Below are 25,433 nucleotides of genomic sequence, written 5' to 3'. Positions count from 1 at the left end.
AAATAGAGCCATTGCAGGTGACATCGCCGCTGCTCACTAATCGTGGCATACATTATCCAGCAGCTGTCCGTGACACTTGCGCCATCTCATTCCACAAAGCAATCACAATAAGCAGTAGATGGCAAAACCTTTGGGGAAGTTTTGCATTTTCGCAGGTATTATATACTGTGTTTCTAACTGCTGGATATGCAAATCTCCCAGTAACAGGAGTGCAACCTATAGGTGCATATTCTGCAACAAACGAGAAAATTATGCAGATTACCAAAACGGATGGCACTGAAGGCCTCTTAAGAACCTATTTATACAGGGCAATCTTAAGTCAGAAGGTCTGGCTGAGTCACTAATCACCATTCTCAAAGCTCAGCCTATATACTATATATTTCAGAGTACTTCAGTCCATTACCTTATGCATTTTTATCACACGTTTACTGATGTTTGTCAATATTACCACAATTTTATGCGTGGAAAATTACATCTGAAATTATCTGGCTTTCCCACAGCTACTCATCTGAACCCAGAACTCAAACATTTCAAAGCTTTGTAAAACCAAGAACCCAGACCTTTCACATCAAGAGTATGCCAGCTGGTCCCTAATAATCTGAAAGATTTTCTTCAGTTTTAAGTCTGGCAACAAAAGCCAGTTAAGTTCTCTGATACTCAAATATGAGCTTCTGGAGCTCATAAAGATCTCCTTAAAGAAAAGGCAAGCTTTTCCAGCTCAGATTTTAATCCAAGCTAGAAAAGAATTCTTGGCTTGCCTGCCCAACTCTCAATATCCCTCCCCACTTCCCTTCCAATTAGAGATGCCAGACCAGTTCTTAAAAGCCACACTCAGAAAAAACGTCAGGTGCTTGTTAAAGTTTACCTCTCAATAGGACCTGGAGAATAATCACTGCCGTCTATGTAGTGTAACGGAGCTGTGTCACTGCTTTACATTCCTTCGAGCAGGGATGGCTAACCTATGTCCCCTGCAGTAGTTGTTGTTGGACTCCAAATCCCATCAGTCCCAGCCAAAATGGCCAGTGGCCAGGGATAATGGAATTTGTAGTCCAGCAACATCTGGAGGGACATACGTTCTCCATCCCTGCTATAGGGAAAGAGAAGAGAAGAGGAAGTGATCTATCTTTTTTTTCTCCAAAAGCAAAAGTGGCTTTTGAGAACTGTAGTTTTTCCCAGGGCCACTTTGGCGGCAAATAGGACAAAGGGTGAGGACAACTTCTGAAGTCTAATTGGCTCAGAAAATAAGCTTCTGACTTTTGAGAAAGCAGCCGAACTTCTATCTAAGCCTGTCCAATTCAGACTGTGGGGAGTTTACCCATTACTGCATAATATTGAGAAATCTACATTAACTTTTCCAGCACACTATATGTTGAATCTCACAGGCTTCCACGGGCTCAGGTCATATCCATCCACTTCTAGTAGTAGCTGCATCTACTGCTACTGCCTTATGCCTCCATTTTAAAAGGCACATGTTTTAACAAATTTGACAGTATGTTTCTTTTTCTGCCCCAGGTTGAAGCAATTCTGGTCAATATTTTTGGTGGGATTGTCAACTGTGCCATTATAGCCAACGGCATCACCAAAGCCTGCCGAGAGCTTGAACTGAAAGTGCCTCTAGTAGTCAGGCTTGAAGGTAAGTTTGAAATCTACAACATTCCTTTGCATACGTTGACCTTTTTTATTATTATTAGGGTTGCACACCTACCACACATTCAGTTCTGACTCCAATTCAGTGGTTCAGAAACGAGCAACATTCAGAAGCCTCAGGGTCTCAGTTTGATTCAGAAGAAAAGAAACTTCACACTTCCCCCATTCACTGTTGCCCATAACTTATTTCTGTTTGACAGAAGTGGATAAAATTTGCAAGCATATTAAATGCCCTTCTGAGTGGATAAATTTTGACAAATTACTGAAAAGTCTATCCAGCTTTTTGTGTGTGCTGGGGGCCTTTGAAACGAGATTTCTCTCTCTCTCTCTCTCATACACACACACACACACACATGGAGAGAGAGAGAGAGAGAGAAGGAACAGTACAGTGGTACCTCTGGTTACATACTTAATTCATTCTGGAGGTCCGTTCTTAACCTGAAACTGTTCTTAACCTGAAGCACCACTTTAGCTAATGAGGCCTCCCGCTGCCACCACACTGCTGCCGCACGGTTTCTGCTCTCATCCTGAAGCAAAGTTCTTAACCCAAGGTACTATTTCTGGGTTAGCGGAGTCTGTAAACTGAAGCGTATGTAACCCGAGGTACCACTGTACATAACTTGTTTAATTTTGTGTGCGTCCTGTAGAGAGCATCCTAGAGCAGATGTGGGTGAGAAATGTAAGAAGAGTCCTGTTGCATCAGACAAAAACCCTGTCTAGTCAAGCAACCTATTCTCACAGTGGCCAACTAGATGCCTATGGGAAGCCCACAAGCAAGACCAGAATGCAACAGCCCTTTTCCCCACTTGTGATTCCCAGCAAATGGCATTCAGGGCTCTGTCCTCTGGCTAACAGCACCTCTGGTAGTGGAAGTAGAGCGCAGCCATCATAACTTTTAGCCATCAATAGCCTTATCCGTCATTCATTTATCTAATCTTCTAAAGCCATCTTGGTGGCCATCTCTCCAACTTGTGAAAAAGGTCCTCGGTGTCTTCCAGAACATCCCTTTCATTGAGGAAAGATGTCCCACATTTAAAGATATCCGATGTTTTACTCTTTCTATACTTCATTTTTATTTGGGGGGTTTTGGATCACTGGAAGCATCGTTTTGTTACAGTCTGCATCTGAACAGCACTATACTTGTAGGCCAAAATCGTGTGACACCAAACATCCACCCGCAAGTTTCGTAATCATTGGCTGAGATGCATGTAGATTTAGTTTCTTTAATCTTCCCTTGTAGCTGATCCTCCATCGCAGACCCTTAATCGTATTATCTGCTCTTCTTTGAACTTCCCAACGCTTGGAACGAGACTAAAATTAATTAAAATTAATAATTCCTTATTTTTTTATGGGGAGCTTCATACAGCTTCATAAGATGGTGAAGAGGGACCTAGTGTGGTTTGTGTTTTCCATTTGGCACATTTCCCCCTAACCGAAGGTTCATGATTATTCCCATAAATCTTTACAGATTTGTGCCCTGGACTTTAAAGACTATTTGCCCACATGCAATGTATTACAAATGTCTGGATGAGTAAAGTTTTAATCAGTCAGATCTGTCTTGATTTAGCTGGATTTTCTGGACAAATCTTTGTTCCCAGCTATATAATAATTACCAGCTGTTTTACCAGTGGATAAAGAAAGGATTATTCTCCCGTTTGAAAATGGTAACTTTATAATTACATGTATTTTCTTGCTCGATAAAAGAGAGAAGAGAGAAAGAATGAATTTTCCAGCAGAAAAGCCATTTCTTTTTTTTTTTAGGAGCCAGGGCGACTAGAAGAACTGTGTATTTTGCATTTTAGCTTGAAGTAGTCGTTTGTGCTAGGAAAGAGCAGCTCCCCGTTAGCAATTTTTTGTTAACAGGATTTTCATAGCAAATAGTTAAAAGTATTGGACTAAAGCCAGACATGCACTCCACATACAAAGTATAGACACAATTGCAAAATAATACAGGATTTTTCCTCAGTCATGATGCTCTGGGTTGTATCCAACTTAAGTTCTACACAGAGTAGACCCATTGAAATTAATGAGCCTAAGTTAACCATATCCATTAACTTCAGTGGGTCTACCCTGAGTAGGACTGGCATTGGATACAACCCACTGTTACCAGCTTTCTGTAAGTCTCTGCCTCCAGGCTGTGGTTCCATACTTGTGTAAACACACACCACACACAAAATTCCTATATCTTCATTCGTTTTAGTGGAAGGGGTAGTTCTGATTGCAGGTGTACTTTTCTGCAGGGACACACCTGTTCCCTCGTATTAAATGAATAAGAAATCTCCTTAATACACCACTGAATGAATAAACAAACCACAATCTCTTTCTCTTTAGTTATTCTGTGTCCAGGGCAGCTGTTTACCAGCTCCATCTGGTACGCAGGCTGAGATCCTACCTGCCCACAAACTGTCTCGCCAGAGTGGTGCATGCTCTAGTTATCTCTCGCTTTGACTACTGCAATTCGCTCTACGTGGGGCTACCTTTGAAGGTGACCCGTAAACTACAACTAATCCAGAATGTGGCAGCTAGACTGGTGACCGGGAGCGGCCACCGAGACCATATAACACCGGTCTTAAAAGATCTACATTGTCTCCCAGTACGTTTCCGAGCAAAATTCAAAGTGTTGGTACTGACCTTTAAAGCCCTAAACGGCCTTGGTCCAGTATACCTGAAGGAGCGTCTCCACCCCCATCATTCCACCCAGACACTGAGGTTCAGCTCCCAGGGCCTTCTGGCGGTTCCCTCGCTGTGAGAAGCCAAGTTACAGGGAACCAGGCAGAGGGCCTTCTTGGTAGTGGCACCCTCCCAACAGATGTCAATGAGAAAAGACTTTTAGAAGTCATCTGAAGGCTTCCTGTTTAGGGAAGCTTTTAATGTTTAATAGACTATTGTGTTTTAATATTTTGTTGGAAGCCGCCCAGAGTGGCTGGGGAAACCCAGCCAGATGGGCGAGGTATAAATAATAAATTGTTGTTGTTGTTAGGGACCAATTCACATAAACTCAGTGCATGTGGCACACCAGGATCATTGTTATCCCGCCTCCATTTCTGCCTCACACCATGCATTGGTGTAACATATGCAGATGATGAACATCCGCCTATTACAGTATGTAGATACCAGATTCCTGCAGAAGACACTACAAGGCAGTTAAAATTCGACATCTGACAAACGCAGATGTTCAGCTCCAGAATAAATGGTTGATTCAAACATGGTGAAAATGCCTTTGAGCACATTTCCCTGCTGTTCCACATCAAAATTTTGTTATTGATTTAAGACAGGCTTCCTCAACCTCGGCCCTCCAGATCTTTTTTGGCCTACAATTCCCATGATCCCTAGCTAGCGGGACCAGTGGTCAGGGATGATGGGAATTGTAGTCTCAAAACATCTGGAGGGCCAAGGTTGAGGAAGCCTGATTTAAGAGGCACCTTTTTGAGTAATCCATGCTTAATAGTGAAGGCATACCTTTTGGACTCAGATACATGCTACAAAAGATGGAGCGTAGCATCCAAGTAGGGGAGCTCTAGTGAAAACAAGCCGGGGGACATTACTAACTGTCCCACCGCATCAAGCAAGGCATAGATTTGTATGTGGCTTCATGCAGCCAGATATAAAGATGACGAATCCCAAGACTAATTACTAGGCAAGCAGCTGTGCTACTCTTTAGCCCTGTTTAGGTGTGCAGCGCACAGCACGAGGCGTAGTAAGTAATCAAGCCCCATCGCACCTCCCTGCCTAGCCCGCCTAGGCAAAGACAAACATGTGAGTTGGGGAGCCTGTTGTGCTTACAGAGGTTCCTTGCACAATTTAGGATCTCGAGAGGGAGGGTTCCTGAATCACTTGGGGATCCACCACAAGTACAGCCAGAGCTCTGCTGCAGACACTTCCCCGCCCAGTACATGGAGGGTAGCAGGGCTATGTTGTTGTGGGCATCCGTCTGTCAGTGGAGGAGTGTGAAGTCAAACCATTGGAAGGTTGCAGCGCCTGTTGCGGCTGTAGAGACCGATGCTGTTTTGTTTCAGCTGGGGCAAATGAAGGCATCCAGTTGTGCTGGATGCGCCATGGTGTTTCTTCTCTCTGTGCTCCTCCCAGCAGTCATTCCTCCTATGGTCACTGCTATGGATACCGTACTTTTCCGTGTATTGGACTAGGTTTCCCCCCAAAAGGATCACGTTCAGAAATGGGAGGGCGTTGTCTTATACATGGTCAGTGCACTTTGTTGACATGGGATTGGTTGGTCTGTGGTGTCTTTGGTGGCTGCGACAAGGTCTGGCGTCTATTTGCTCTTGCCGCAGTAATAGGGCTGGCGTTTTCTGTTTTTTTGGCGGGGAAGAAACAGTTGATAGGCGGCTTTTGTGGAGCGTGGGCGGCAGCACTGCTCAGACAGGTGAGCAGTTTTCGGCAATAGGTAAAGTAAAGGGACCCCTGACCATTAGGTCCAGTCGTGGCCAACTCTGGGGTTGTGGCGCTCATCTCACTTTATTGGCCGAGGGAGCTGGCGTACAGCTTCCGGGTCATGTGGCCAGCATGACAAAGCCGCTTCTGGCGAACCAGAGCAGCACATGGAAACACCGTTTACCTTCCCGCCGGAGTGGTACCTATTTATCTACTTGCACTTTGATGTGCTTTCGAACTGCTAGGTGGGCAGAAGCAGGGACTGAGCAACGGGAGCTCACTCCGTCGCGGGGATTCGAACTGCCAACCTTCTGATCGGCAAGCTCTAGGCTCTGTGGTTTAACCCACAGCAACACCCGCGTCCCCTAAATTTTAGGGGGGGGGGATATTTTGGCATTTTATACATTCCCCCTAAAAAGAAAAGCTCAACAAATCTACCACCACCACACCAAAAAACCTGGACAACCCTGGTCAATCATCCACCAAAAAAAAACAACTGAACAACTCTGAGCAATCTCCCCCCATTTTCTTCAGTTTGAGTCCCCCAAAATAGGGGTTGTGTTATACATGGGGGCATGTTATACACGGAAAAATACGGTATGTGACTTGACTGCCTGTCTCTAGGCACTGCGATCGCCTGAAAGGGATTCCCACCGCAGGGCTATGTAATGGGGATGCAATGGAGGGGGGGCGGAGCTAAACTATGCATACCTACTTCCCCCGTATATGATACTAATTGTGTGAATGCCTAGACAAGACTCTTGACTACTTCCCAATGCCACAGTGCTCAGCACAGTATCATACCACCCAAAATAAAACAGGCCATATTTTTGCACTATCCACTAATATCTTACCCAACTTCTTCCATTTGAATCATCCATTCAGCTACCTAATGTGCACCCATCCAGTTTAACTTGTGTTCCCCCTTGTCCTCCATTCAAAACAAGGGCCAGCTAGCCATTGGGCATACATCGGCCTTGTGCAAATGGTACGTACCATCAGGTCTCACTATGCAAACACACATTATACGAACCTTCAGTTCATATACCAGAGGTTGCCAACCTGTCCCTACCGCCCACTAGTGGGCGTTTCAGGGTTCTAGGTGGGCGGTAGGGGGTTCTATGGCTTCCATCAAGCACTGGTGGGCGGTCAGGAAATTTTACCATCAAGAAAGATGCATCAGGGGGCAGTAGGTATAAAAAGGTTAACTACCCCTGGTCTGAACGATGGGACCTGCATTCGTACAATTCAGCAAGCAATTGTTCAGCATCCTGAACAATTCTCTCAGCGGGAATGTGAGTGCGATCTCTCCTTATAATAATACTGTTGTTTAGGGTTTTGCTGGACTTTTTAAAATCGTTTGGGAATTAAACTTCCTTGGTTGGGAACACAGTAGAATTTTCCCCGCAGGAAATAATGGAAATGCTCAACTTGCTATGTAAATATTTGCCCTACGAACCGTTTCTCAGGAACGAATTAGGTTTGCATAGCGGAACCTAAGTGTATATGGATCTGCACTGCCAATCTTGTGCTTCTTCCCCTGTTTTTGTATAATTGTTTTACTCTGTGCAGCATCTTGCATGAAAATTTGACATGTTTTTCTTTCTTTTTTTAATCTCTTCATGGATCTGCAATAAATGTTTGGGAACGTATTCTTATAATTCAGGACAGTTATCTGAAACTTGAGGAATGAAAATTCACAGACATTTGCCATATCTTTCATCTTCAGATGCAAGTATGCATCTAAAAGTAACTTTACTGTGCCTTCTAAAAGTAAAATTGATAAATAAAAATAGTAAATAAATAATGTGGAAAACAGATGTATATTTGTCAGGCCATCAGTGGCCCAAATTTGTTTGGTGCCCAGCTCCTCAGCGTATTTAATAAAACGGCTCATCATTTTGCCCCACTTTGCAAGAGTTAAAATTTGAGGGAAATCTTCCCTATTATACGGTGTGACTGGAGTAAGGCAGTATAAATCTCTCTTCAAATCCCATGCCTTTTCTCTCAAACTTGCTTTCGTGCAAGCGAAGTGCAGATTATTTTGATAGCTTTGCGTTGGAAACCTGTTTACAGTTCTCTAACACCATCCAGTGGCAGGAGGTTAATGCTGGTTTAGTTTAGAGGGGGAAGCTTCTCCCCCCCCCCAAAAAAAAAAGCCTGCTTCTTGAGCTTTCTAGGTTTCAAATGTTTCAGTCTTTGCTATGCTTTCTGGTGATATTCTCATTCATGTCTCAAAATAAGCAAGGTTTATCAAATTCCTGTGCTTTCTGGCAGGAACGTGGCACAAACAATTGGTTGCTACCATCCGTTTTAGTTCATGGAATGCTTTTAGCTTACATTTCTGTTTCTTGACATCCTTGAAATGTCTCCTCTGATTTTAAATAAACCTCACCATGCTGTGTATAGTTAATTTTGCTCAAAGTCTATCTATTGCCTGTACATCATTTGCCTGCTTCATTTCCGCAAGACAGTTTAATTCAAGTGTTTGCTTTGTGCGACTGATAATCATATGAACTACTCACACGCGTTTATATTCCTCGTGAGAACACACGACTTTGTCCAATTTACTTTTTTTGCATGGAAACTTTTACTCACATCAATTCTGTTTACTGTCCTTTGTAGAACTGCATGTAACTTTCGAGTAAAAAAAAATGAAAACCAAAACACCAGAGAGGAGATTTTATTTTATTTTATTTTTTAAAAAAGGTTTGGATAAAACAAACCGCTGATTATTCCTTGCCATTACTGAGAATCTTTACTACTTTCCCTTTAAACTCATTTTTAATGGCAATAATAATAATAATAATAATAATAATAATAATAATAATAATAATAATAAATTAATTATACCCCACCCTGCTCAGGGCAGCTAACAACAAATTTTAAACACTTAATTGTAATACAACATAGAAGCAGCATAAAATACAGTATAAAAGCATGAATAACAATAAAATTCAAAGTTCAAAAATCAATTTGGGGGAAATCCATCCAATAAGCATTAGCTAGTCACCGGGGCTAGCTGGCTGAATTAGTCCTACTTGGGCCAGCGAGGAAGCCAGGGGAGAATTAGCTGTGGGGTCTCAGAGCGGGTAATCTTCATAAAAGTGGAGGGGGAGGGAAGAGAAGGGAAGGGAAATAAAAGATCAGGCTGAATTCAAATTAAAGGCCAGGCGGAATAGCTCTGTCTTACAGGCCCGACGGAAGGAGGTTAAATCCTGAAGGGCCCTAGTCTCATACGACAGAGCATTCCATCAGGTCAGAGCCATCACTGAAAAGGCCCTGGGCCTGGTGGAGGATAGTCTGACTTCCTTAGGGCCCAGGACCTCTAAACTATGGTTATTCATGGACCTTAAGGTCCTCTGCTGGGCATACCAGGAGAGGCGGTCCCGTAAATACGAGGGCCCTAAGCCACAAAGGGCTTTAAAGGTCAAAACCAGCACCTTGAGCCTGACCCTATACTCCACCTGGAGCCAGTGCAACTGGTAAAGTACTGGGTGAATATGCTCCCATGGCAGGGACCCCGCGAGGAGCCTCGCTGCTGCATTTATAGAAATCTAAATGTTTTCTGAAGAAGCCTCATGTTCTAATACTTTACACTACTGCACCTACTCGCACTGCCAGTTTTGTGTCGTCATGAATTTCAGCTCCAGTGAATATCCCTTCTGCTTCCTGTTGAGATACTATCCATATTGGCCTCCTTGCCTGTTCTGTAGATGCAGAACTTCCAAGAGTATTGCCTTCACTAGGAGACCACTATTGAAGTCACTGTGTATTTTGCAAATGATTTCCGCATACAGCTAGAACAGGACATGCAAAGAGCCCTGCTAGTTCAGCACTCTGCTCTCACAGTGCTCAACCAGATTCCCATGGGGAAAGACATGTATGATCATTCCTGTTCCAAAGAAAGAAGGGCAAGGGAATCATAGAATTGTAGAGTCGGAAGGGGCCACAAAGGACATCTAGTCCAGCCCCCTGCAATGCAGGAATCTTTCTCCCAGAGTGAGGCACAAACCCCTGACTCTGCGATTCAGAGTCTCATGCTGGACTGACTGAGCCATTTGGGCATGAGTTTGCTGTCCCTTGGCAACTTTTGAGGTATACTTGCATGCCTGGGTCAGAACTGTCATTGAGCCAAGTACAGTGGTACCTCGGGTTACATACGCTTCAGGTTACAGACGCTTCAGGTTACAGACTCCGCTAACCCAGAAATAGTACCTCGGGTTAAGAACTTTGCTTCAGAATGAGAACAGAAATTGTGCTCCAGTGGCGCGGTGGCAGCGGGAGGCCCCATTAGCTAAAGTGGTGCTTCAGGTTAAGAACAGTTTCAGGTTAAGAACGGACCTCCAGAACGAATTAAGTACTTAACCCGAGGTACCACTATAGTTGGATAACACAACAGAACTCCCCTTCCTTTATTTCTCCTGCGTGCCCCCTGTCCCACACGCAAATCTGCTATGGAAAAAAGGTTAAGTAAAATCTCGGAGCAGATTTGGGGTAGGTGCAGGTGGTTTTCCACTGCACAATGCCATTTCACTCATGCAATGACTTAGTTGCATACAAGCCCGGGTGTCTCTTGCCCTGTTCATATTGCTCTCCCACATGTTTTAGAAATATCTCATCTATGTAGCAGAAATAATCCTTTATGGTTAACAGCTAAGGGGTGTCATTAGAAGAAAGCTGCTAGTATAATTAGCTTTCTTTTAGGAGGATCTCATTAACATTCCCTTAAGCATTTTGATGTGGCGAAATGAACAAGGAATTTGGTTTAGGGAAGGCTGTCGAGTAAGGAGGGAGCAGGGCACTAGTATGGTTTTAGACGTCCTGGCTTGATGTTTCATGATGTTTCAAAAGTGTGAAGCCTGTAATGCACCAGAGTGATCTCTCAGTGACATTTCCCTGAAGACAGCTCCAGCAACCATCTTCAGTGTATCGCAAATTGTAGCCATGCAACTCAGTTTTGAGGCCTGCTAGCATTAGCATAGGGACACGGATGGCACTGTGGTCTAAACCACTGAGCCTAGGACTTGCCGATCAGAAGGTCGGCGGTTCGAATCCCCACGACGGAGTGAGTTCCCATTGCTCGGTCCCAGCTCCTGCCAACCTAACAGTTCGAAAGCATGTCAAAGTGCAAGTAGATAAATAGGTACCGCTCCGGCAGGAAGGTAAACGGCGTTTCCGTGCGCTGCTCTGGTTTCGCTGACCACATGACCCGGGAAAATTGCCTGCAGACAAACGTCGGCTCCCTCGGCCAGTAAAGCAAGATGAGCACCGCAACCCCAGAGTTGTTCATGACTGGACTTAACTGTCAGGGATCCTTTACCTTTACCTTTACCTTTACCTTAGCATTAGCAAATAATTGCTCAAGTGCTGACCACTATTTGAGCACAATGCCACCACATGTCATGAGACAAACCCAGGGTTATCAGAACCTTAAAACAATGGGTTCAAATTAGAAGAAGGAAGATTTTGACTAAGCGTTAGGGGAAACTGATGGGGAAAGCTATTTAGCATTGGAACAGGTTGCTCAGAAGGTGATAGGCTCTTTTATTAGAGGTTTATTGGCAGAGGCTGGATGGTCTCCTGTCAGGGAAGCTGTATTTCCTACTTTGATAGGGGGTTGGACAATTTGGCTTTTGAGGTGCTTTCCAACTCTGATCTGTGATACTCCAGTTTTTCAACAATTTCATTTCAAAACTTGCTTCAATATCTTGGTGGAATGTGGGAGGACATTTCACACAGTACGTTGGATGTATTTGCGGAGTCTTTTTCTCTCAGAGCATATTGTTCATTCCCTAAAAGGAGCAGGGGAGTTTCATGATTCTCAGCTGCAGTTGCCTCTGCGATTTTCAGTGTTCTGAGTACTCAAACATGAGAAGTTAGAGAAATTAGTGTACCGGAGACCTAAAAGCTACTCGTTCGTGGCTCTTTTGCACAAGTAGACCACTTTACCTGGTGAATGAAAAGTTCACCTAAGATTTTATGTGAACTGAAGACACTGAAAGTCAATATACTGCAGGAGGGATTCTGTATTGTTGATACAAAAGTTGGCAAAGGGGATATCAAGAGCAGGAAAATAAAATCTTAAAATCCCTCTATGAAAGTATAAAAAGAATTTGGCACACACACCCAAATTAAAATGATCTTGATGCAATTTGGAAGCTTAAATTGGTTCAGCATCTTATCCCGTTTAAAAATTCCCCATTCTCGTCCTGAAGTGACCTGATTATAATTTATCTTCACATTCTGTGGAAACGTCCTGGCATATTCATGAGCATAAGCAGTAGTCTCCAGAATGACTAACATCCTTCTGCTCTCATTTAGGATTATCTCCGATTAAAAGGGCTGAAGCAGCACAAATTGTTAAATATTGAGATGACATTAATTACATTCTAGTGGCAAAGGAAGAGGGAGTTAAGGTCAAAACTGTGTTTGTCTTTTGGAAGCTGCATTGGGACTGCATTATGTGTGCAGAAAGAAAACAGGGCAGAAGGAAGCTCTGAGCACTGCCGAGTGATAGTTTTTCAGAGATTGCCAATTATCAACAAAATGTGGCCCAGATAAGCTCTTCTTTGGAAGAAGTTTCCGTGACCTTATTTCTGTGTTTTTCAGCACCCTTGGTGCATAATCAAAGTAAAACTTATTGTAAGGTTTTTATGGATACCTCTCCAGATCACCGACACTGCGTGCCAAAGTTCACTTTCCCTTTAAAATGTTGCGTCAGAAGTCCCCTTTAACTAGAGCTGACCTGATTGCATTTTAAGACTCCACAGGGCCTCACTACACATTCAAGAGTTTTGTTCAAGCTGGAGCTATCCCAGTCTTTTAAATGTCAGATAAGTCAATTCATAATTCTTGAGTGTTTTGTAGCAATTAATCATAAGGATAATTCCCTGATCATGCACAGTCCCAAATGGCCGCCTCCTGAGCTTGCATACTCCCTCTCAGCCTCACCTACTGAGGAGAAATTCAGAAGCTTTCTTCTTCCCTTACCCATGGTTTATCTTGCCACCAGGTGCAACAAACTGTGGTTAACAGTAACTCTGGTTAGTTTCAAACATGTCATTTTGAAACACTGTTCATGAAAACTGGCTTCTTTAAACAAACCATAGTTGTTATTAACCACAATTTTCAGTTTGGGCAGCATGGGAAGTTTATGTTAACTAAAAGCAGTCACATGGGAAGAAAGGGTGAGCAGAGCATGCAGTCCTCAATGAGAGGGCAGGCGTGTGCACATTGTGCTAAACTATTTAAAAATTGTGATGGAGAACCTGTGGTCTTCCAGTGGTTTTTTGCACAATGGTGCCCATCATCTCTTCTCATTGGTCATGCTGTCCGAGGCTGATGGAAGTTAAAGTTCAACAGTGATGCAAACATTGTGATATTTGATTGAATATTAGATATAGATAGATATAGATATAGATTCTGCACTAACTGTCCCAATATCAATTGCCTTTAACCTTTTAGATAGAATGTATTAGCCTTGGTTTTTGTGTGCCTGCATTTTGTAACCTCCGTGCTTTCTTCCTATGCTGTGTGAACATTGCCTAGCCTTCTAGACCTATCTGACCCTAGAAAGGGAAATGATTATTGTCAAAGAGGTATGTGTTGAGTTCGCATCTGGAAGGCAACGGGTCATTCAGCCCTGGTTTAAGCATTCAGCAAGACAGAAGAGCACAGCAGTGAAATCAGCTGAATTATACAGATAGACCCTGGCTTTGGTCTCTGATGACTTAGTTGGAATTTCTGCCAGGTAGTATGCTGACTCCACATTCACCACTTTGACGCTAAGGAACTGTTTTTTCAGTTTCCCTCCGTGCATCACAATCAAGCAGTTTTGATTGGAGGTAAATGAGTTGAATCAAGATAATCTTTTCATGGGTATATTCAGTGCAAAGGTGCATTTAGTACATTACTATAACAAGAAGTATTGCAAGTTTGGCGATACTTTGAACAAAGAAACAGGCTAAACCTATCACAGTGGGTGGTAAATGACTAATGTAAGTGGTCTTCAGTGGTTTTGTTACTTACAGTTCGAAGCTGAGTAAACACTATTGAACTGGCCTTCCTGCAATTGAGATGGAGAGATTTTACCTGCTGTTGGGACTGTGAAACCATTGGCTCTTAAACTTAAAGATCGATGTTCTCGCTCACATGCAATTTGAGGAAAAGATTTTGCAAGAATTTTTCCATCCGCCACAATTAAGATAATTCTGCAGCTCTCTGGTTAGTGGTGATTTAAGCCACCTACTAATATTCCCGGTATGTGAAACTCATTTCATCCAATTGAAATGTAGTTACTTAACGAACGGGCATAAGCCTCTGCTTATTTTGTGTTCAAGTGTAGAAATTGAAGACCCACAGAGAATTGAACTTCTTGAGCATCCGCTCTGAATAAAAATAAGTCTCTCAACCAGCCTTCCCCCAACATGATGCCCCCCGCAGATATTCTGTACTACATCATCTCTAACCATTGGCCATGCTGACAGTTTGACTCCAATTACCATCAGCCCTATCCAGCAGGGATGACGGGACTTGTGATCCATCAGCATCTGGAAGATCACATTCCCCATCTCTAGTATAAATGCATAGTAGTAGACCAGCTCCTGTAGGGCATAGGCATTTGAATAATACTTCATTGGTGCATATTTCTTGAGCCGCTTTGATGCTTGTTGCACTTGTTGCATAAGACTTAGCCAGCCAGCCCTACTTAACTAGAAGAGCTGCCGATCACTGGTAGACCATTCAGAAGGTCCCTGGTCCAACCTCTGGCATGTCCAGGAATGGCTGGAAAATGTCCCCAGTCCAAAACCCTGGAGAGCCTCTTCCAATCAATGCAGACAATGGACTTGTCTAAAACAGCTCTGTATGTTCCTGCCATCCTGACTTACATGGGGGAAATATATCTGTTCCACGTTATACAGCCAGACACTGATCCCCTTCCCGCTGATTTATTGCCACGCTTTACTGCTCCAGGAATGAAACATAAAGGTGACTGTCCTCTTTCTAGCTTTAGTCCTAACATAGACGTGTGGATATTTTACCCAAGGCCCAAATGAGGTCTCCACTCCCAGGATGGTTCCGAGACGGCACTTGTCATTTTTGTATTGATCTTCCTTATTGACATTCAGTGCCTGTGCTTATTAAAGCCTCCAGAGCTTGGGGGAGGGGGGAGCACCTGTCTCAATTTCTGACAGACCTTTTTGTCTTGTGCATTGCCCTTTCTGCTACCCCGTGAAAGGTGCCATCATTGTCAGGAGATGCCCAAAGCGCATAGGAGGCTTTTGGGAAAGCTGGAATTTGTATGATCACTCTGCCAGAACATTTCAACTGCGCCTACCTTTTTTCCAGCATTAATGAGCAAAGAGCTACAGGATGTGAGCAGCAATCAGTCATCTCTTTTAATTAATCTCCTCTCATTTAGCTATGCATGTGCCTTTTATAGGAGCTTGACATGGTGTAATGCACACTTCCCTGAAATGTCTCTCTTAATTTATGGCATTTTTTTTTCAAAGGGGAAGCAGTGCTGCTGTTGACTGAACATGAAGTGTGCATCAGCTAATGCGGCTCTTACTATTCCGTCCTGTGCATATTTACTCAGAACTAAGTCCCACTGTCTGTTAAATTAAGCTTACGTCCAGGTAAATGTGCACAGGGTTGCAACCCTAGGCTCAAAAGTGTGTTCTGTTGTTCCAAGGAACATGCACTGCATTGCAGCAACCTTAATCTAAATCAGTGTAGGGAAAAATTAGCCCTCCAGACTGTGACTCCCAACGTCTCTGCTCATTGACCATGCTTGCTAGGGGTGATGGGAGTAGTAGCTTAGCAATGTCTAAAGGGCCCAAAGTTCCCTGCCCCTAACCTAAACAATTTACTGCTGAGCACATATTGGCCTGTTTTGAAGATACAGCAGGAGGACCTTTTACTCAGCAGTAGAACATATACTTTGCATGCCAAAGGTCCAAGGTTCAATCTTTGGCATCTCCAATCAAAAAGGTTCTACGAGAACTTAGAAAACTTGTTGTTTAGTCGGGTCCGACTCTTCGTGACCCCATGGACCACAGCACGCCACACACTCCTGTCTTCCACTGCCTCCCGCAGTTTAGTCATGTTGGTAGCTTCGAGAACACTGTCCAACCATCTTGTCCTCTGTCGTCCCTTCTCCTTGTGCCCTCCATCTTTCCCAACATCAGGGTCTTTTCCAGGGAGTCTTCTCTTCTCATGAGGTGGCCAAAGTATTGGAGCCTCAGCTTCACAATCTGTCCTTCCAGTGAGCACTCAGGGCTGATTTCCTTAAGAATGGATACGTTTGATCTTCTTGCAGTCCATGGGACTCTCAAGAGTCTCCTCCAGCACCATAATTCAAAAGCATCAATTCTTCGGCGATCAGCCTTCTTTATGGTCTAGCTCTCACTTCCATACATCACTACTGGGGAAACCATAGCTTTAACTGTACAGACCTTTATTGGCAAGGTGATATCTCTGCTTTTTAAGATGTTGTCTAGATTTGTCATTGCTTTTCTCCCAAGAAGCAGGCGTCTTTTAATTTTGTGACTGCTGTCACCATCTGCAGTGATCATGGAGCCCAAGAAAGTATAATCTCTCACTGCCTCCATTTCTTCCCCTTCTATTTGCCAGGAGGTGATGGGACCAGTGGCCATGATCTTCGTTTTTTTGATGTTGAGCTTCAGACCATATTTTGCGCTCTCCTCTTTCACCCTCAATAAAGGGTTCTTTAATTCCTCCTCACTTTCTGCCATCAAGGTTGTGTCGTCTGCATATCTGAGGCTGTTGATATTTCCTCCAGCAATCTTAATTCCGGCTAGGGATCCTTCCAGCCCAGACTTTCGCATGATGAATTCTGCATATAAGTTAAATAAGCAGGGAGACAATATACAGCCTTTCCGTATTCCTTTCCCAATTTTGAACCAATCAGTTGTTCCATATCCAGTTCTAACTGTAGTTTCTTGTCCCACATAGAGATTTCTCAGGAGACAGATGAGGTGATCAGGCACTCCCATTTCTTTAAGAACTTGCCATAGTTTGCTGTGGTCGACACAGTCAAATTCTTTTGCATAGTCAATGAAGCAGAAGTAGATGTTTTTCTGGAACTCTAGCTTTTTCCATAATCCAGCGCATGTTTGCAATTTGGTCTCTGGTTCCTCTGCCTCTTGGAAATCCAGCTACCAAATCAGGCCATTGGAGATTCCAGCTAAACATCAGGAAAAACTTTCTGACAGTACGAACTGTTCGATAGTCTCCCTCAGGAGGTTGTGGACTCTCCTTCCTTGAAGGTTTTTAAGTGGAGCTTGAATGGCCATCTGCTGTAGATGCTTTAACTGAGTTTCCTGCACTGCAAGAGGTTGGACTAGATGACTCCTGGGATCCCTTCCAACTCTATGATTCTATTATTCTACCCCACGCTCAGTATTGTATACACTGGCATGGACTCTCCAAGTTTCAGAAGATTGTCCTTGAAGTTGTATTTCTGTGGCTCTTGAAGCCTTAACAGACCCCGTCTTTGTGTTTTGAGATTATCTGTGCAGTCATGAATACTGGAAACCTGCTGAGCTGTTGTTGTTGGTGTGTGTGTGTGTGTGTGTGTGTGTGTGTGTGTGTGTGTGTGGTGATTTCACATCAAAATGTTCATTAGGTGTAAAATAGGATCTCCATTCGGTCTCCTTCTTCTGGACCTGCAAAATCTAGAAGGCAAAAACTGGAAGTTAACTTTTCCCCTCCTCTTTCTCCCACCAGGGACAAATGTTCATGAAGCCAAGCGCATTCTGACTGAAAGTGGGCTCCCGATCACCGCCGCAAGTGACCTTGAAGATGCTGCCAAGAAGGCAGTGGCCAGTGTGACGAAGAAATAGAAGACACTTCCAGCAAAGGACTTTATATAACATACAACATTCCCCAAGTTGTCTCAAATGCATATCTTTTAACCAGCCGGGAGTAAAACTCTGTTTGGACAGCCTAACCTATCCATAATAAAGTACAAGTTTTTTGGTGTATATATAAAAATAAATTGTTTGGAACTTCACACAGAGCTCCTGTTGTTCAGTGATATTTCACAATGGTCCGTGACTACAGTATGATGAGTAACCACTATCTATTTCCACTCTGGTTTCTTCCTCATATAATATGCCATTGTTAGTGACTTGTAGTTTTTGTAAGGTGTTTTGGTACATCTTTAATGTCCTGGAGGAATAGTAGAGAATGGTTCAGTCTTTATTGGTCATCATGGCCAGGATCCAAGGAAGCACACAATGGGAATTTTGTTTCTCAAAAATAGCAGCCTTCCAACATGGCAAGAAACTTTTGAAAGTGTCACAAATGCCATTTGTGATAAGACTTGCCAATTGAATTTTTAAAAGACAAAAAAAAAGACTCCAAATTGGGTATGCCCAAAAGCCTTCAGGGTGTAAGATGCAGCTTTCTGAGTCTTGGCCATTTTTTTTAAAAAAGCTTTTCCAACTAGGGCTAGAGAAATGGTTACATTTATATTATGTCATTTGAGCCAAAATAACAGGAATTGGATTTTTCACTTAGAAGATGCGTACCTGTTTCACACATGCCTTAAAATTAAATGTTTGTGCTTTGATATCCACTGTATACCTCACATCAGAAGAAAACTCAAAAATGTAGCTGTGTGAAACCATACTGATATATCATATCATGAATGAATGAGTTTCTCGTGTGAATACTTAAACAGTGAAGGACGAATGCAATGCATAGTGCCATGTTATTTTGATAACTGTGTGTCCACTTAATACTGACTGTGACCTTCCTAAATCAATGTGCATTGTTGCTGGAGAATCGACATAGTGTGCTGAAGATCTTTTTGTGGGGGGGATGACATTTCTTCAAACATTTATACTGTTATCCCACTGAGATTAGTCAAACCTGCCTAGTAGGAGCTGTCAGGGAACCTGCCGTCATTAAAAAGAATGTGAAAAAATATATAAACCATAATGAGAATTATTAGGGCATAATCTGGCTTGAGATAAGAACTTTCCAGTTCTGTTAATTGCGAAGAAGGTATTAATCATGTGCTTCATTTTCATTTTGCAATAAATTGAACTTTCAAGTACTTAACGTTGGCTTTATCGTGCCTTTGATTTGTGGAAAATATGTATGCAAAAAAGGTGCAGAAGCTGTTGAACTGATTCAATAACTATTATGCTTATTGCACAATTGAAAGATTTGTTTTTTTAAAAAGAACAACTGGAATGTTCACTGTTGAAATCTACTTTGTTTTTGGTGCTGGTAATTCACACGAGTTCTACAATAAGGAAACAGAAGTATACGCCACATTGTCTAACTAACTTAAACCACAAATGCATGTGCTGAACTTTTTTGTTTAATGTTCAGGAAAGACTATTGAAACTAATTTAAGTGAAAATTATCTAATAAATTTTTCATTGTTAATATCTCATTAGTTCCAATTAATGTTGTGGGTTTGTTTTTTTTATACAAGATTCTCATGAAGTCGTAGGCAAACCGCCAATTCCAAAGCTGTGTTGGACCCATACTAGCTAGATGGGAGGAAATCTCTATTTTCTCTTTCCCCCCACCACCACTGTGAAATCTGATGCTCCCCTGGGACACACTCCCAGACACCACAGAATTGCACCATTAATGTTAGATCACACATTTTTCTCACAACCAGAAGGTCCTAGCCTCTGCATATAGGGCTGGAAAAGCCGTTCTGACGTCTGGACTGGCTGGATGTCATGGACTGGGGGGATACAAAAGAGTGATGGAATGCACCAACCAGGAAACCCCCAAGGGAAGAAGGCTCAGAGCCAGGGAATTGGTGGTGGGATGGCGATGAGTGGTCAGAGGAAGAAAGAGCAGACTGGGAGGAGGTGGTGTCGGAAGCTGAAGAGGTAGCAGGGTTTAGTGAACAGGAAGAGGCTGTGGCAGAGATCGGTTCAGACTCTGACTCTGAGGCTGGAGAGGAGGGCAGCCAGGAGACGGAGCGGAGACAGGCTGCTCCAGGGAGTTTCCCCCTAGGTCTCCTAGAACTAAGAAAGAAACGAAATGAGAGAGCAGAGGATGGTTGGGCACAGACACAGCATGAGACTGCATGGGAAAGACCCTGGAGAGGTGGACTCCAGGTGGACACTGGGAAGGCGGCGACCTTCAGTCCTCGCAACTGCTTCATTGGGGCAAGACCTGGGAAGAGTTGCTAAGAACAATAGGCCTGAGCTGTGGCTTGTTCCTTTGAATAAAGATTTAACTGCAGGTGATCTATGGTTTTTGCTGCTGACCTATGCCTGACTCCAACCCTGAGACCCAGTGTGGTATAGTGGTTAAGAGCGGTGGACTCTTAATCTGGTGAACCGGGTTCGCGACCCCGCTCCTCCACATGCAGCTGCTGGGTGAACTTGGGCTTGTCACACTTCTCTGAAGTCTCTCAGCCCCACTCACCTCACAGAGTGTTTGTTGTGGGGCAGGAAGGGGAAAGGAGATTGTTAGCCGCTTTGAGACTCCTTCAGGTAGTGATAAAGCGGGATATCAAATCCAAACTCCTCCTCCTCCTCTTCTTCTTCTTCTTCTTCTTCTTCTTCTTCTTCTTCTTCTTCTGACATGTGGTCTGACTCAGTATAAGGCAGCTTCCAGTCCTTCTTCATTTCCCCCCAACATTAATTTATACCGCAGTCTCATTCCAACAGAGCTTCCTAGTGAGTGCACTTCTGATCACAGTCTTGGACAACAAGGATTCCCTTTAAAATTGCAAATGCGTAGCAGCCCTGTTACCTTAACTGGTTTTCTAGTCCTGGACCAATGCCCTGATGCAGGATGTATTATCTGCATAGCTAAAAAGTGTACCTGCCATTAATAGCTCGCTTGACTCTGTTGGACTATAGCCAGTTTGTTCCTCCAGATTTTACAGGGGGGAGGGGGGAGTGGAGCCAACGTTTCCCCCTAGGGCAGATGTACAGGAACGGTGTCGGAAAGTAGTCTGATAATCTGACACTAAATTCCTATTGAAATCAAGACTAATTTGTTCTGAAAACTAATGGGGCCAGTCGGTGACAGAAGTAGGTTACTCTGCGAATGAGCTGCTGTTGAGGGAGATGACATGATGGGAGTTTGAGGCAGACCTTTCTACATTTTGTAAACTGACGCTTCTGGAAAAAAGCAGGTCATGGCGAGGCAGGCTGACAGTGACAAAGCATCTGTAAACACTTCTGGGACGGCAAGGCTCAGAGGACTATCCACGTTAAGACAGACTTCCTCCCCCAAATTCCACAAGCAGGAAAAAGAGATGTGATCTTTCCAGCATAGTAATGGCCGACCTGGTTCCCTTCAGGTGTTTTGGAGCATAACTCCCATCAGTTGCAACCAGCACAGTTATGCTGGCTGAGGCTAATGGGAGTTATGGTCCAAAGCATCTGGAGGGAACCAGGATGACAACAGATCTTCTGTTTTAATGGACGCAACGAGTTGTTGGCCAATACAACCAAACCAGCCAGTTTTGGATACTTCTAAGACTCTTCACTGTTTCCCTGTGGCAATACATGATCAAGGAGTTGGACAGAAGTCAGGGCCAAAGGACACAGGAGCACACCAGGGTTTAGGAAAACCTTGTTGCTTAACAGGAAGTCTCCCTGTCCTGATTGGATGGACAATCCAGGCTCTGAAGATACAAAGCTTCCTTGGGAGCTGCTACAGCATGCAGTTCATGGGGACTCACCACATGGGGCAGCCACACATGAAGGGTCCCAATCCAAGCTCTGGCAGCTCCTGACACCCCCAAACTTCTCTCACCTATTGCATCACCACCAAGCTTTTTTTTCAAATTATTTTAAATTATTTTAATGATTATAGTAAACTCCTATAGTATAATTACAAAACAGAGTAATATTTCAAGAATCCAAACATGGGCCAGTGTACATAAACATTAAAACATCAACACAATATTAATGAACAAAAATCAAAATATAGCAAGGTCTGAGAAGTAGGAACCGGAAGCTATTCATCAAGCTAAAACGATAACAGTAAGTCTGAAAAACCTAGGCGAATAAAAATGCCGTAATCTGCTGCTGGAAAGAGTACAATGTTGACGCCAGTCTTGCATCCTTCAGCATGGTAGTTTGAAGCCAGAGTGCTTGGGTCTCCTGCTACTTAGCTCCATTCTTTTCCCCTTGCTCCCCCTTATTCCTGGAACAAGGTCCCTCGAAACCTTCAAGCTGTTATCTCAAATCTCAGGTCTTCTGCCGAGGCTTCAGAATACGTTTCCTACTGAAACTCATCCTGAGCTGAATGCACATTCCCCTGTTTACCCTCCCTTCCCTGTTTACCCTCCCTTCCATTTGTCACCCTGTGTCAAATTTCAGCTTGCAAGCTGCTAGGGACAGGGACATGGGAGATAATCATATGTTTGCGCAAAATCTGGGAGCGAACAAGGAGCTCTCTGTACTTAAGGAGGGACATCACAAGCTCACAGCCAGTGCTTTTCCGAAATCTGTCCAATTCCTTCCCCTGTGAAAAAGGCGTCCATTTGCTGTCTTTTTCTCGGAGCACATTAGAATTTCTTTAGCATGTGGGCCTTTCAGCTTATTGCAAGGAAGCTGTGGGCGGTGTATATGTGTGTGTTTCAATATGATTAAGAGGAGTACATCAGCTTGACAGTCTATTCTGGCTTCCTAAACCATGGTCTAGGGCAGGGTTGAGGAAACACTTTCAGCTCGAGGACCTTCCTGGAGTCACCTGCTGGTGGTGGGCATGGCTTGAGGCAAAAGTGGGGTAGGTAATGAATGTGACATTCCAAAATTCAGAGGCCTCTCTCACCCACACCCACACACACTATCATCATCACAATTCATGACCACATGCTAGCCAGGCAAAACAGTTGAGGAAACTGAGGATGCTCAGTTAATGGTGTGACCTATGAGATATTCCTATGTCTGGATAAAGAGACCCATTCAGTTTCTGGGCAAAAGGTTCCTCTACACCTGGTTTAGGAACTCAGGACTGTTACATCCAAACAGGCCCTCAGTCTTTCCCTGGAGGTGCCAGGGATAGAAGCTGGTCCTTTGCATGCTAAGCAGAAGCTGTACCACTGAGCTACGGTTCTCCCACCAAGGGCTATGGCTCCAGTCCTGCAGCCTATTTTCAGCTGGAGATGTGTTTCCATTGGCACAAGTGTTTATGTCTGTCGAAACCAAGCTTGGAGATTTATATGAACATGACGGGTTCCTATTTCAGTCTGTCAAATGTCAATAGGCAAAGCAAAATGTTTTATGCCGTAGTTACGGGATCCAGCAATTAAAGCATTTGACGAAAGTGTTTTTATTAGAATATCCATCAATATTTGTCCCAATTATTCTGCCGTTAAGCATTAAGAATAATTGAAGCAAATGGTGCCCAATAGAAGGGATACATCTGCTCTGATAAATTTTAGCCAAGAAGCATTGGGTCTCCTTTTCCTCAAGCAATATATTTCAGTATTACTCTCTATAGCTAATAGAGTGAAGCTTCTGGAGTTTATTATGACATACAAATTAGGCTGCTGGAAACTGGTAACAAATTATCTCTCGTAAAAAGAAAAAGGAATAGAAACCAGACTGGTTTCATGGAACCAATTCTGTTAGGAATCGAGCAACAATAAATAAAAACATTTTTTAAAAAAGAAACCAAGGAGTTACGATACATCATTATGGGGAAAGGGTTGGGCAGGGGGTGGGGTGATCCCGCAGACCTATCCAAATATTTATTGCAATGACTAGCTCTGTGGGACCTCCAACCAGTAGGTGGCGATATACTATTGTCTTATTGGGTTTAATCACTAGCCCATAAATGCACATTAAAAGTGCAACCTTGGTGGAAGTTGCCTGTGTTAGTGCTGTTTGCAGTGTTCATTTTGCTATTGCAAGTGGGAGTGGGTGGGATCACAAGGAACCTCAATCCACCACTACTTCTGGCACTTCTGCGCCTATTAAACAGCTGCCCAGAGTGGCTGGGAAAACCCAGCCAGATGGGCGGGGTATACATAATAGATGATGGTGATGATGATGTCAGTCCTCATGTAACTGCCCAAGGTCTGTACCAGGTCTTCATTAAACTTCTGGTCTGGCCACTCTTCTACAGGGCTGCTCTTTTTGTGAACCAACAGCTATACTTCTACAGTGTTGTTCCTCTAAGGTGTTTGCGATGGTGAAAGGTGGTCAGTTGGTTTCTTTGAGATGCAGCGCTCAGTGGCTCCACAGAACAATTTTGTTATATAATAATAATTTTATTATTTATATCCCACCCAAATGGCTGGGTTGCCCCAACCACAAACAATCATGCAGAAGCACCAGCTTCTGCAAAGAGTACTTCCCTGTATAGGGAAGTTTTCAATGTTTTGTCTTTTTATATTTTGCTGGAAGCCGCCCAGAGTGGCTGGGGCAACCCAGTCAGATGGGAGGCATATACATAATAAAACTAAAATTGAATTCTGTAGAGAAGGGCTCAGTAATAGAGCATCACTTTGGCATGCAGAAGGCCTCAGATTTAATCCATGTCATCCCCCATCTGAACCTTGGAAGGCTGCTGTGAGTCTAGACCAGCCTTTCTCAACTTTGGGTCCCTGCTGTTGTTGGACTATAACTCCCATCATTCCTGACCGCCGGTCCTGCTAGCTAGTCCAACAACACCTGGGGACCCAAGGCTCTTTTTCTTCTTCTTTGGCGATCACTCGTAGCTGAGTAAGATTGTCTTCCATAAACACGATTTTAACAATGAGTCCATAAGTGACTGTGGAGGCCAATTCTGGATCCTCACGTCCTTCCACAGTGGGGACATTGGTTTCCGGGCGGGAGTTGATCACGGTGTGGATTTGCCAAGCATGCCTTCCTCTTAGCACGCTTCTCCCTTGCTTCCTGAGTTCGAGTGTCTTCAAAGCCCATGACACCTTTGGTAAAGGCTGTTCTCCAACTGGAGCGCTTGTAGGCCTGGACCCAAGGCTAGTCTAGACAATACTGAGCTGGATAGACCAAAGGTATAATAATAATAATAATAATAATAATAATAATAATAATAATAATAATAATAAATTTATAATAATTTATTATTTATACCCCACCCATCTGCCTGGGCTTCCCCAGCCACTCTGGGCAGCTTCCAACAAAATATTAAAATACAGTAACGCATCAAGCATTAAAAGCTTCCCTAAACAGGGCTGCCTTATTCAGTTTAAGGCAGCTTTCTATGTTCATGGTAAGAGCATAGCTTTGCTGCTAACTCAGAGACGGGGGACCTGCATTCTTCCAGATGTTGCTGGACTACAATGCCCATCATCCCTGGCTATTGGCCAAGCTGGCTTGGGCTAATGGGACTTGGAGTCCAGCAACGTCTGAAGGACCCCAAGTTCCTCATCCCTGTGCTAGCTGACAAACACCCCCTCC

General features: G+C 43.6%; 1 protein-coding gene across 1 annotated transcript in view; it reads left to right on the top strand.

The window, feature by feature from the left end:
* SUCLG2 (succinate-CoA ligase GDP-forming subunit beta) overlaps positions 1-19,466 on the top strand; it is a 225,687-nt gene extending 206,221 nt beyond the window's left edge. Inside the window, exons 10-11 of the mRNA XM_081184275.1 lie at positions 1,513-1,633; positions 17,791-19,466. Of these exons, the coding sequence (XP_081040401.1) occupies positions 1,513-1,633; positions 17,791-17,906 (237 nt within the window). The 3' untranslated portion in view covers positions 17,907-19,466. The remainder of the gene's footprint in view (positions 1-1,512; positions 1,634-17,790) is intronic.
* Positions 19,467-25,433: the final 5,967 nt, after the last annotated feature.

This window comes from Podarcis bocagei (genome assembly GCF_964188305.1).
Source record: "Podarcis bocagei genome assembly, chromosome: 2".
Classification (NCBI taxonomy): domain Eukaryota; kingdom Metazoa; phylum Chordata; class Lepidosauria; order Squamata; family Lacertidae; genus Podarcis; species Podarcis bocagei.
Note: the sequence above shows the minus strand (reverse complement) of the source record. Positions and strands in the feature narration are given on the sequence as shown.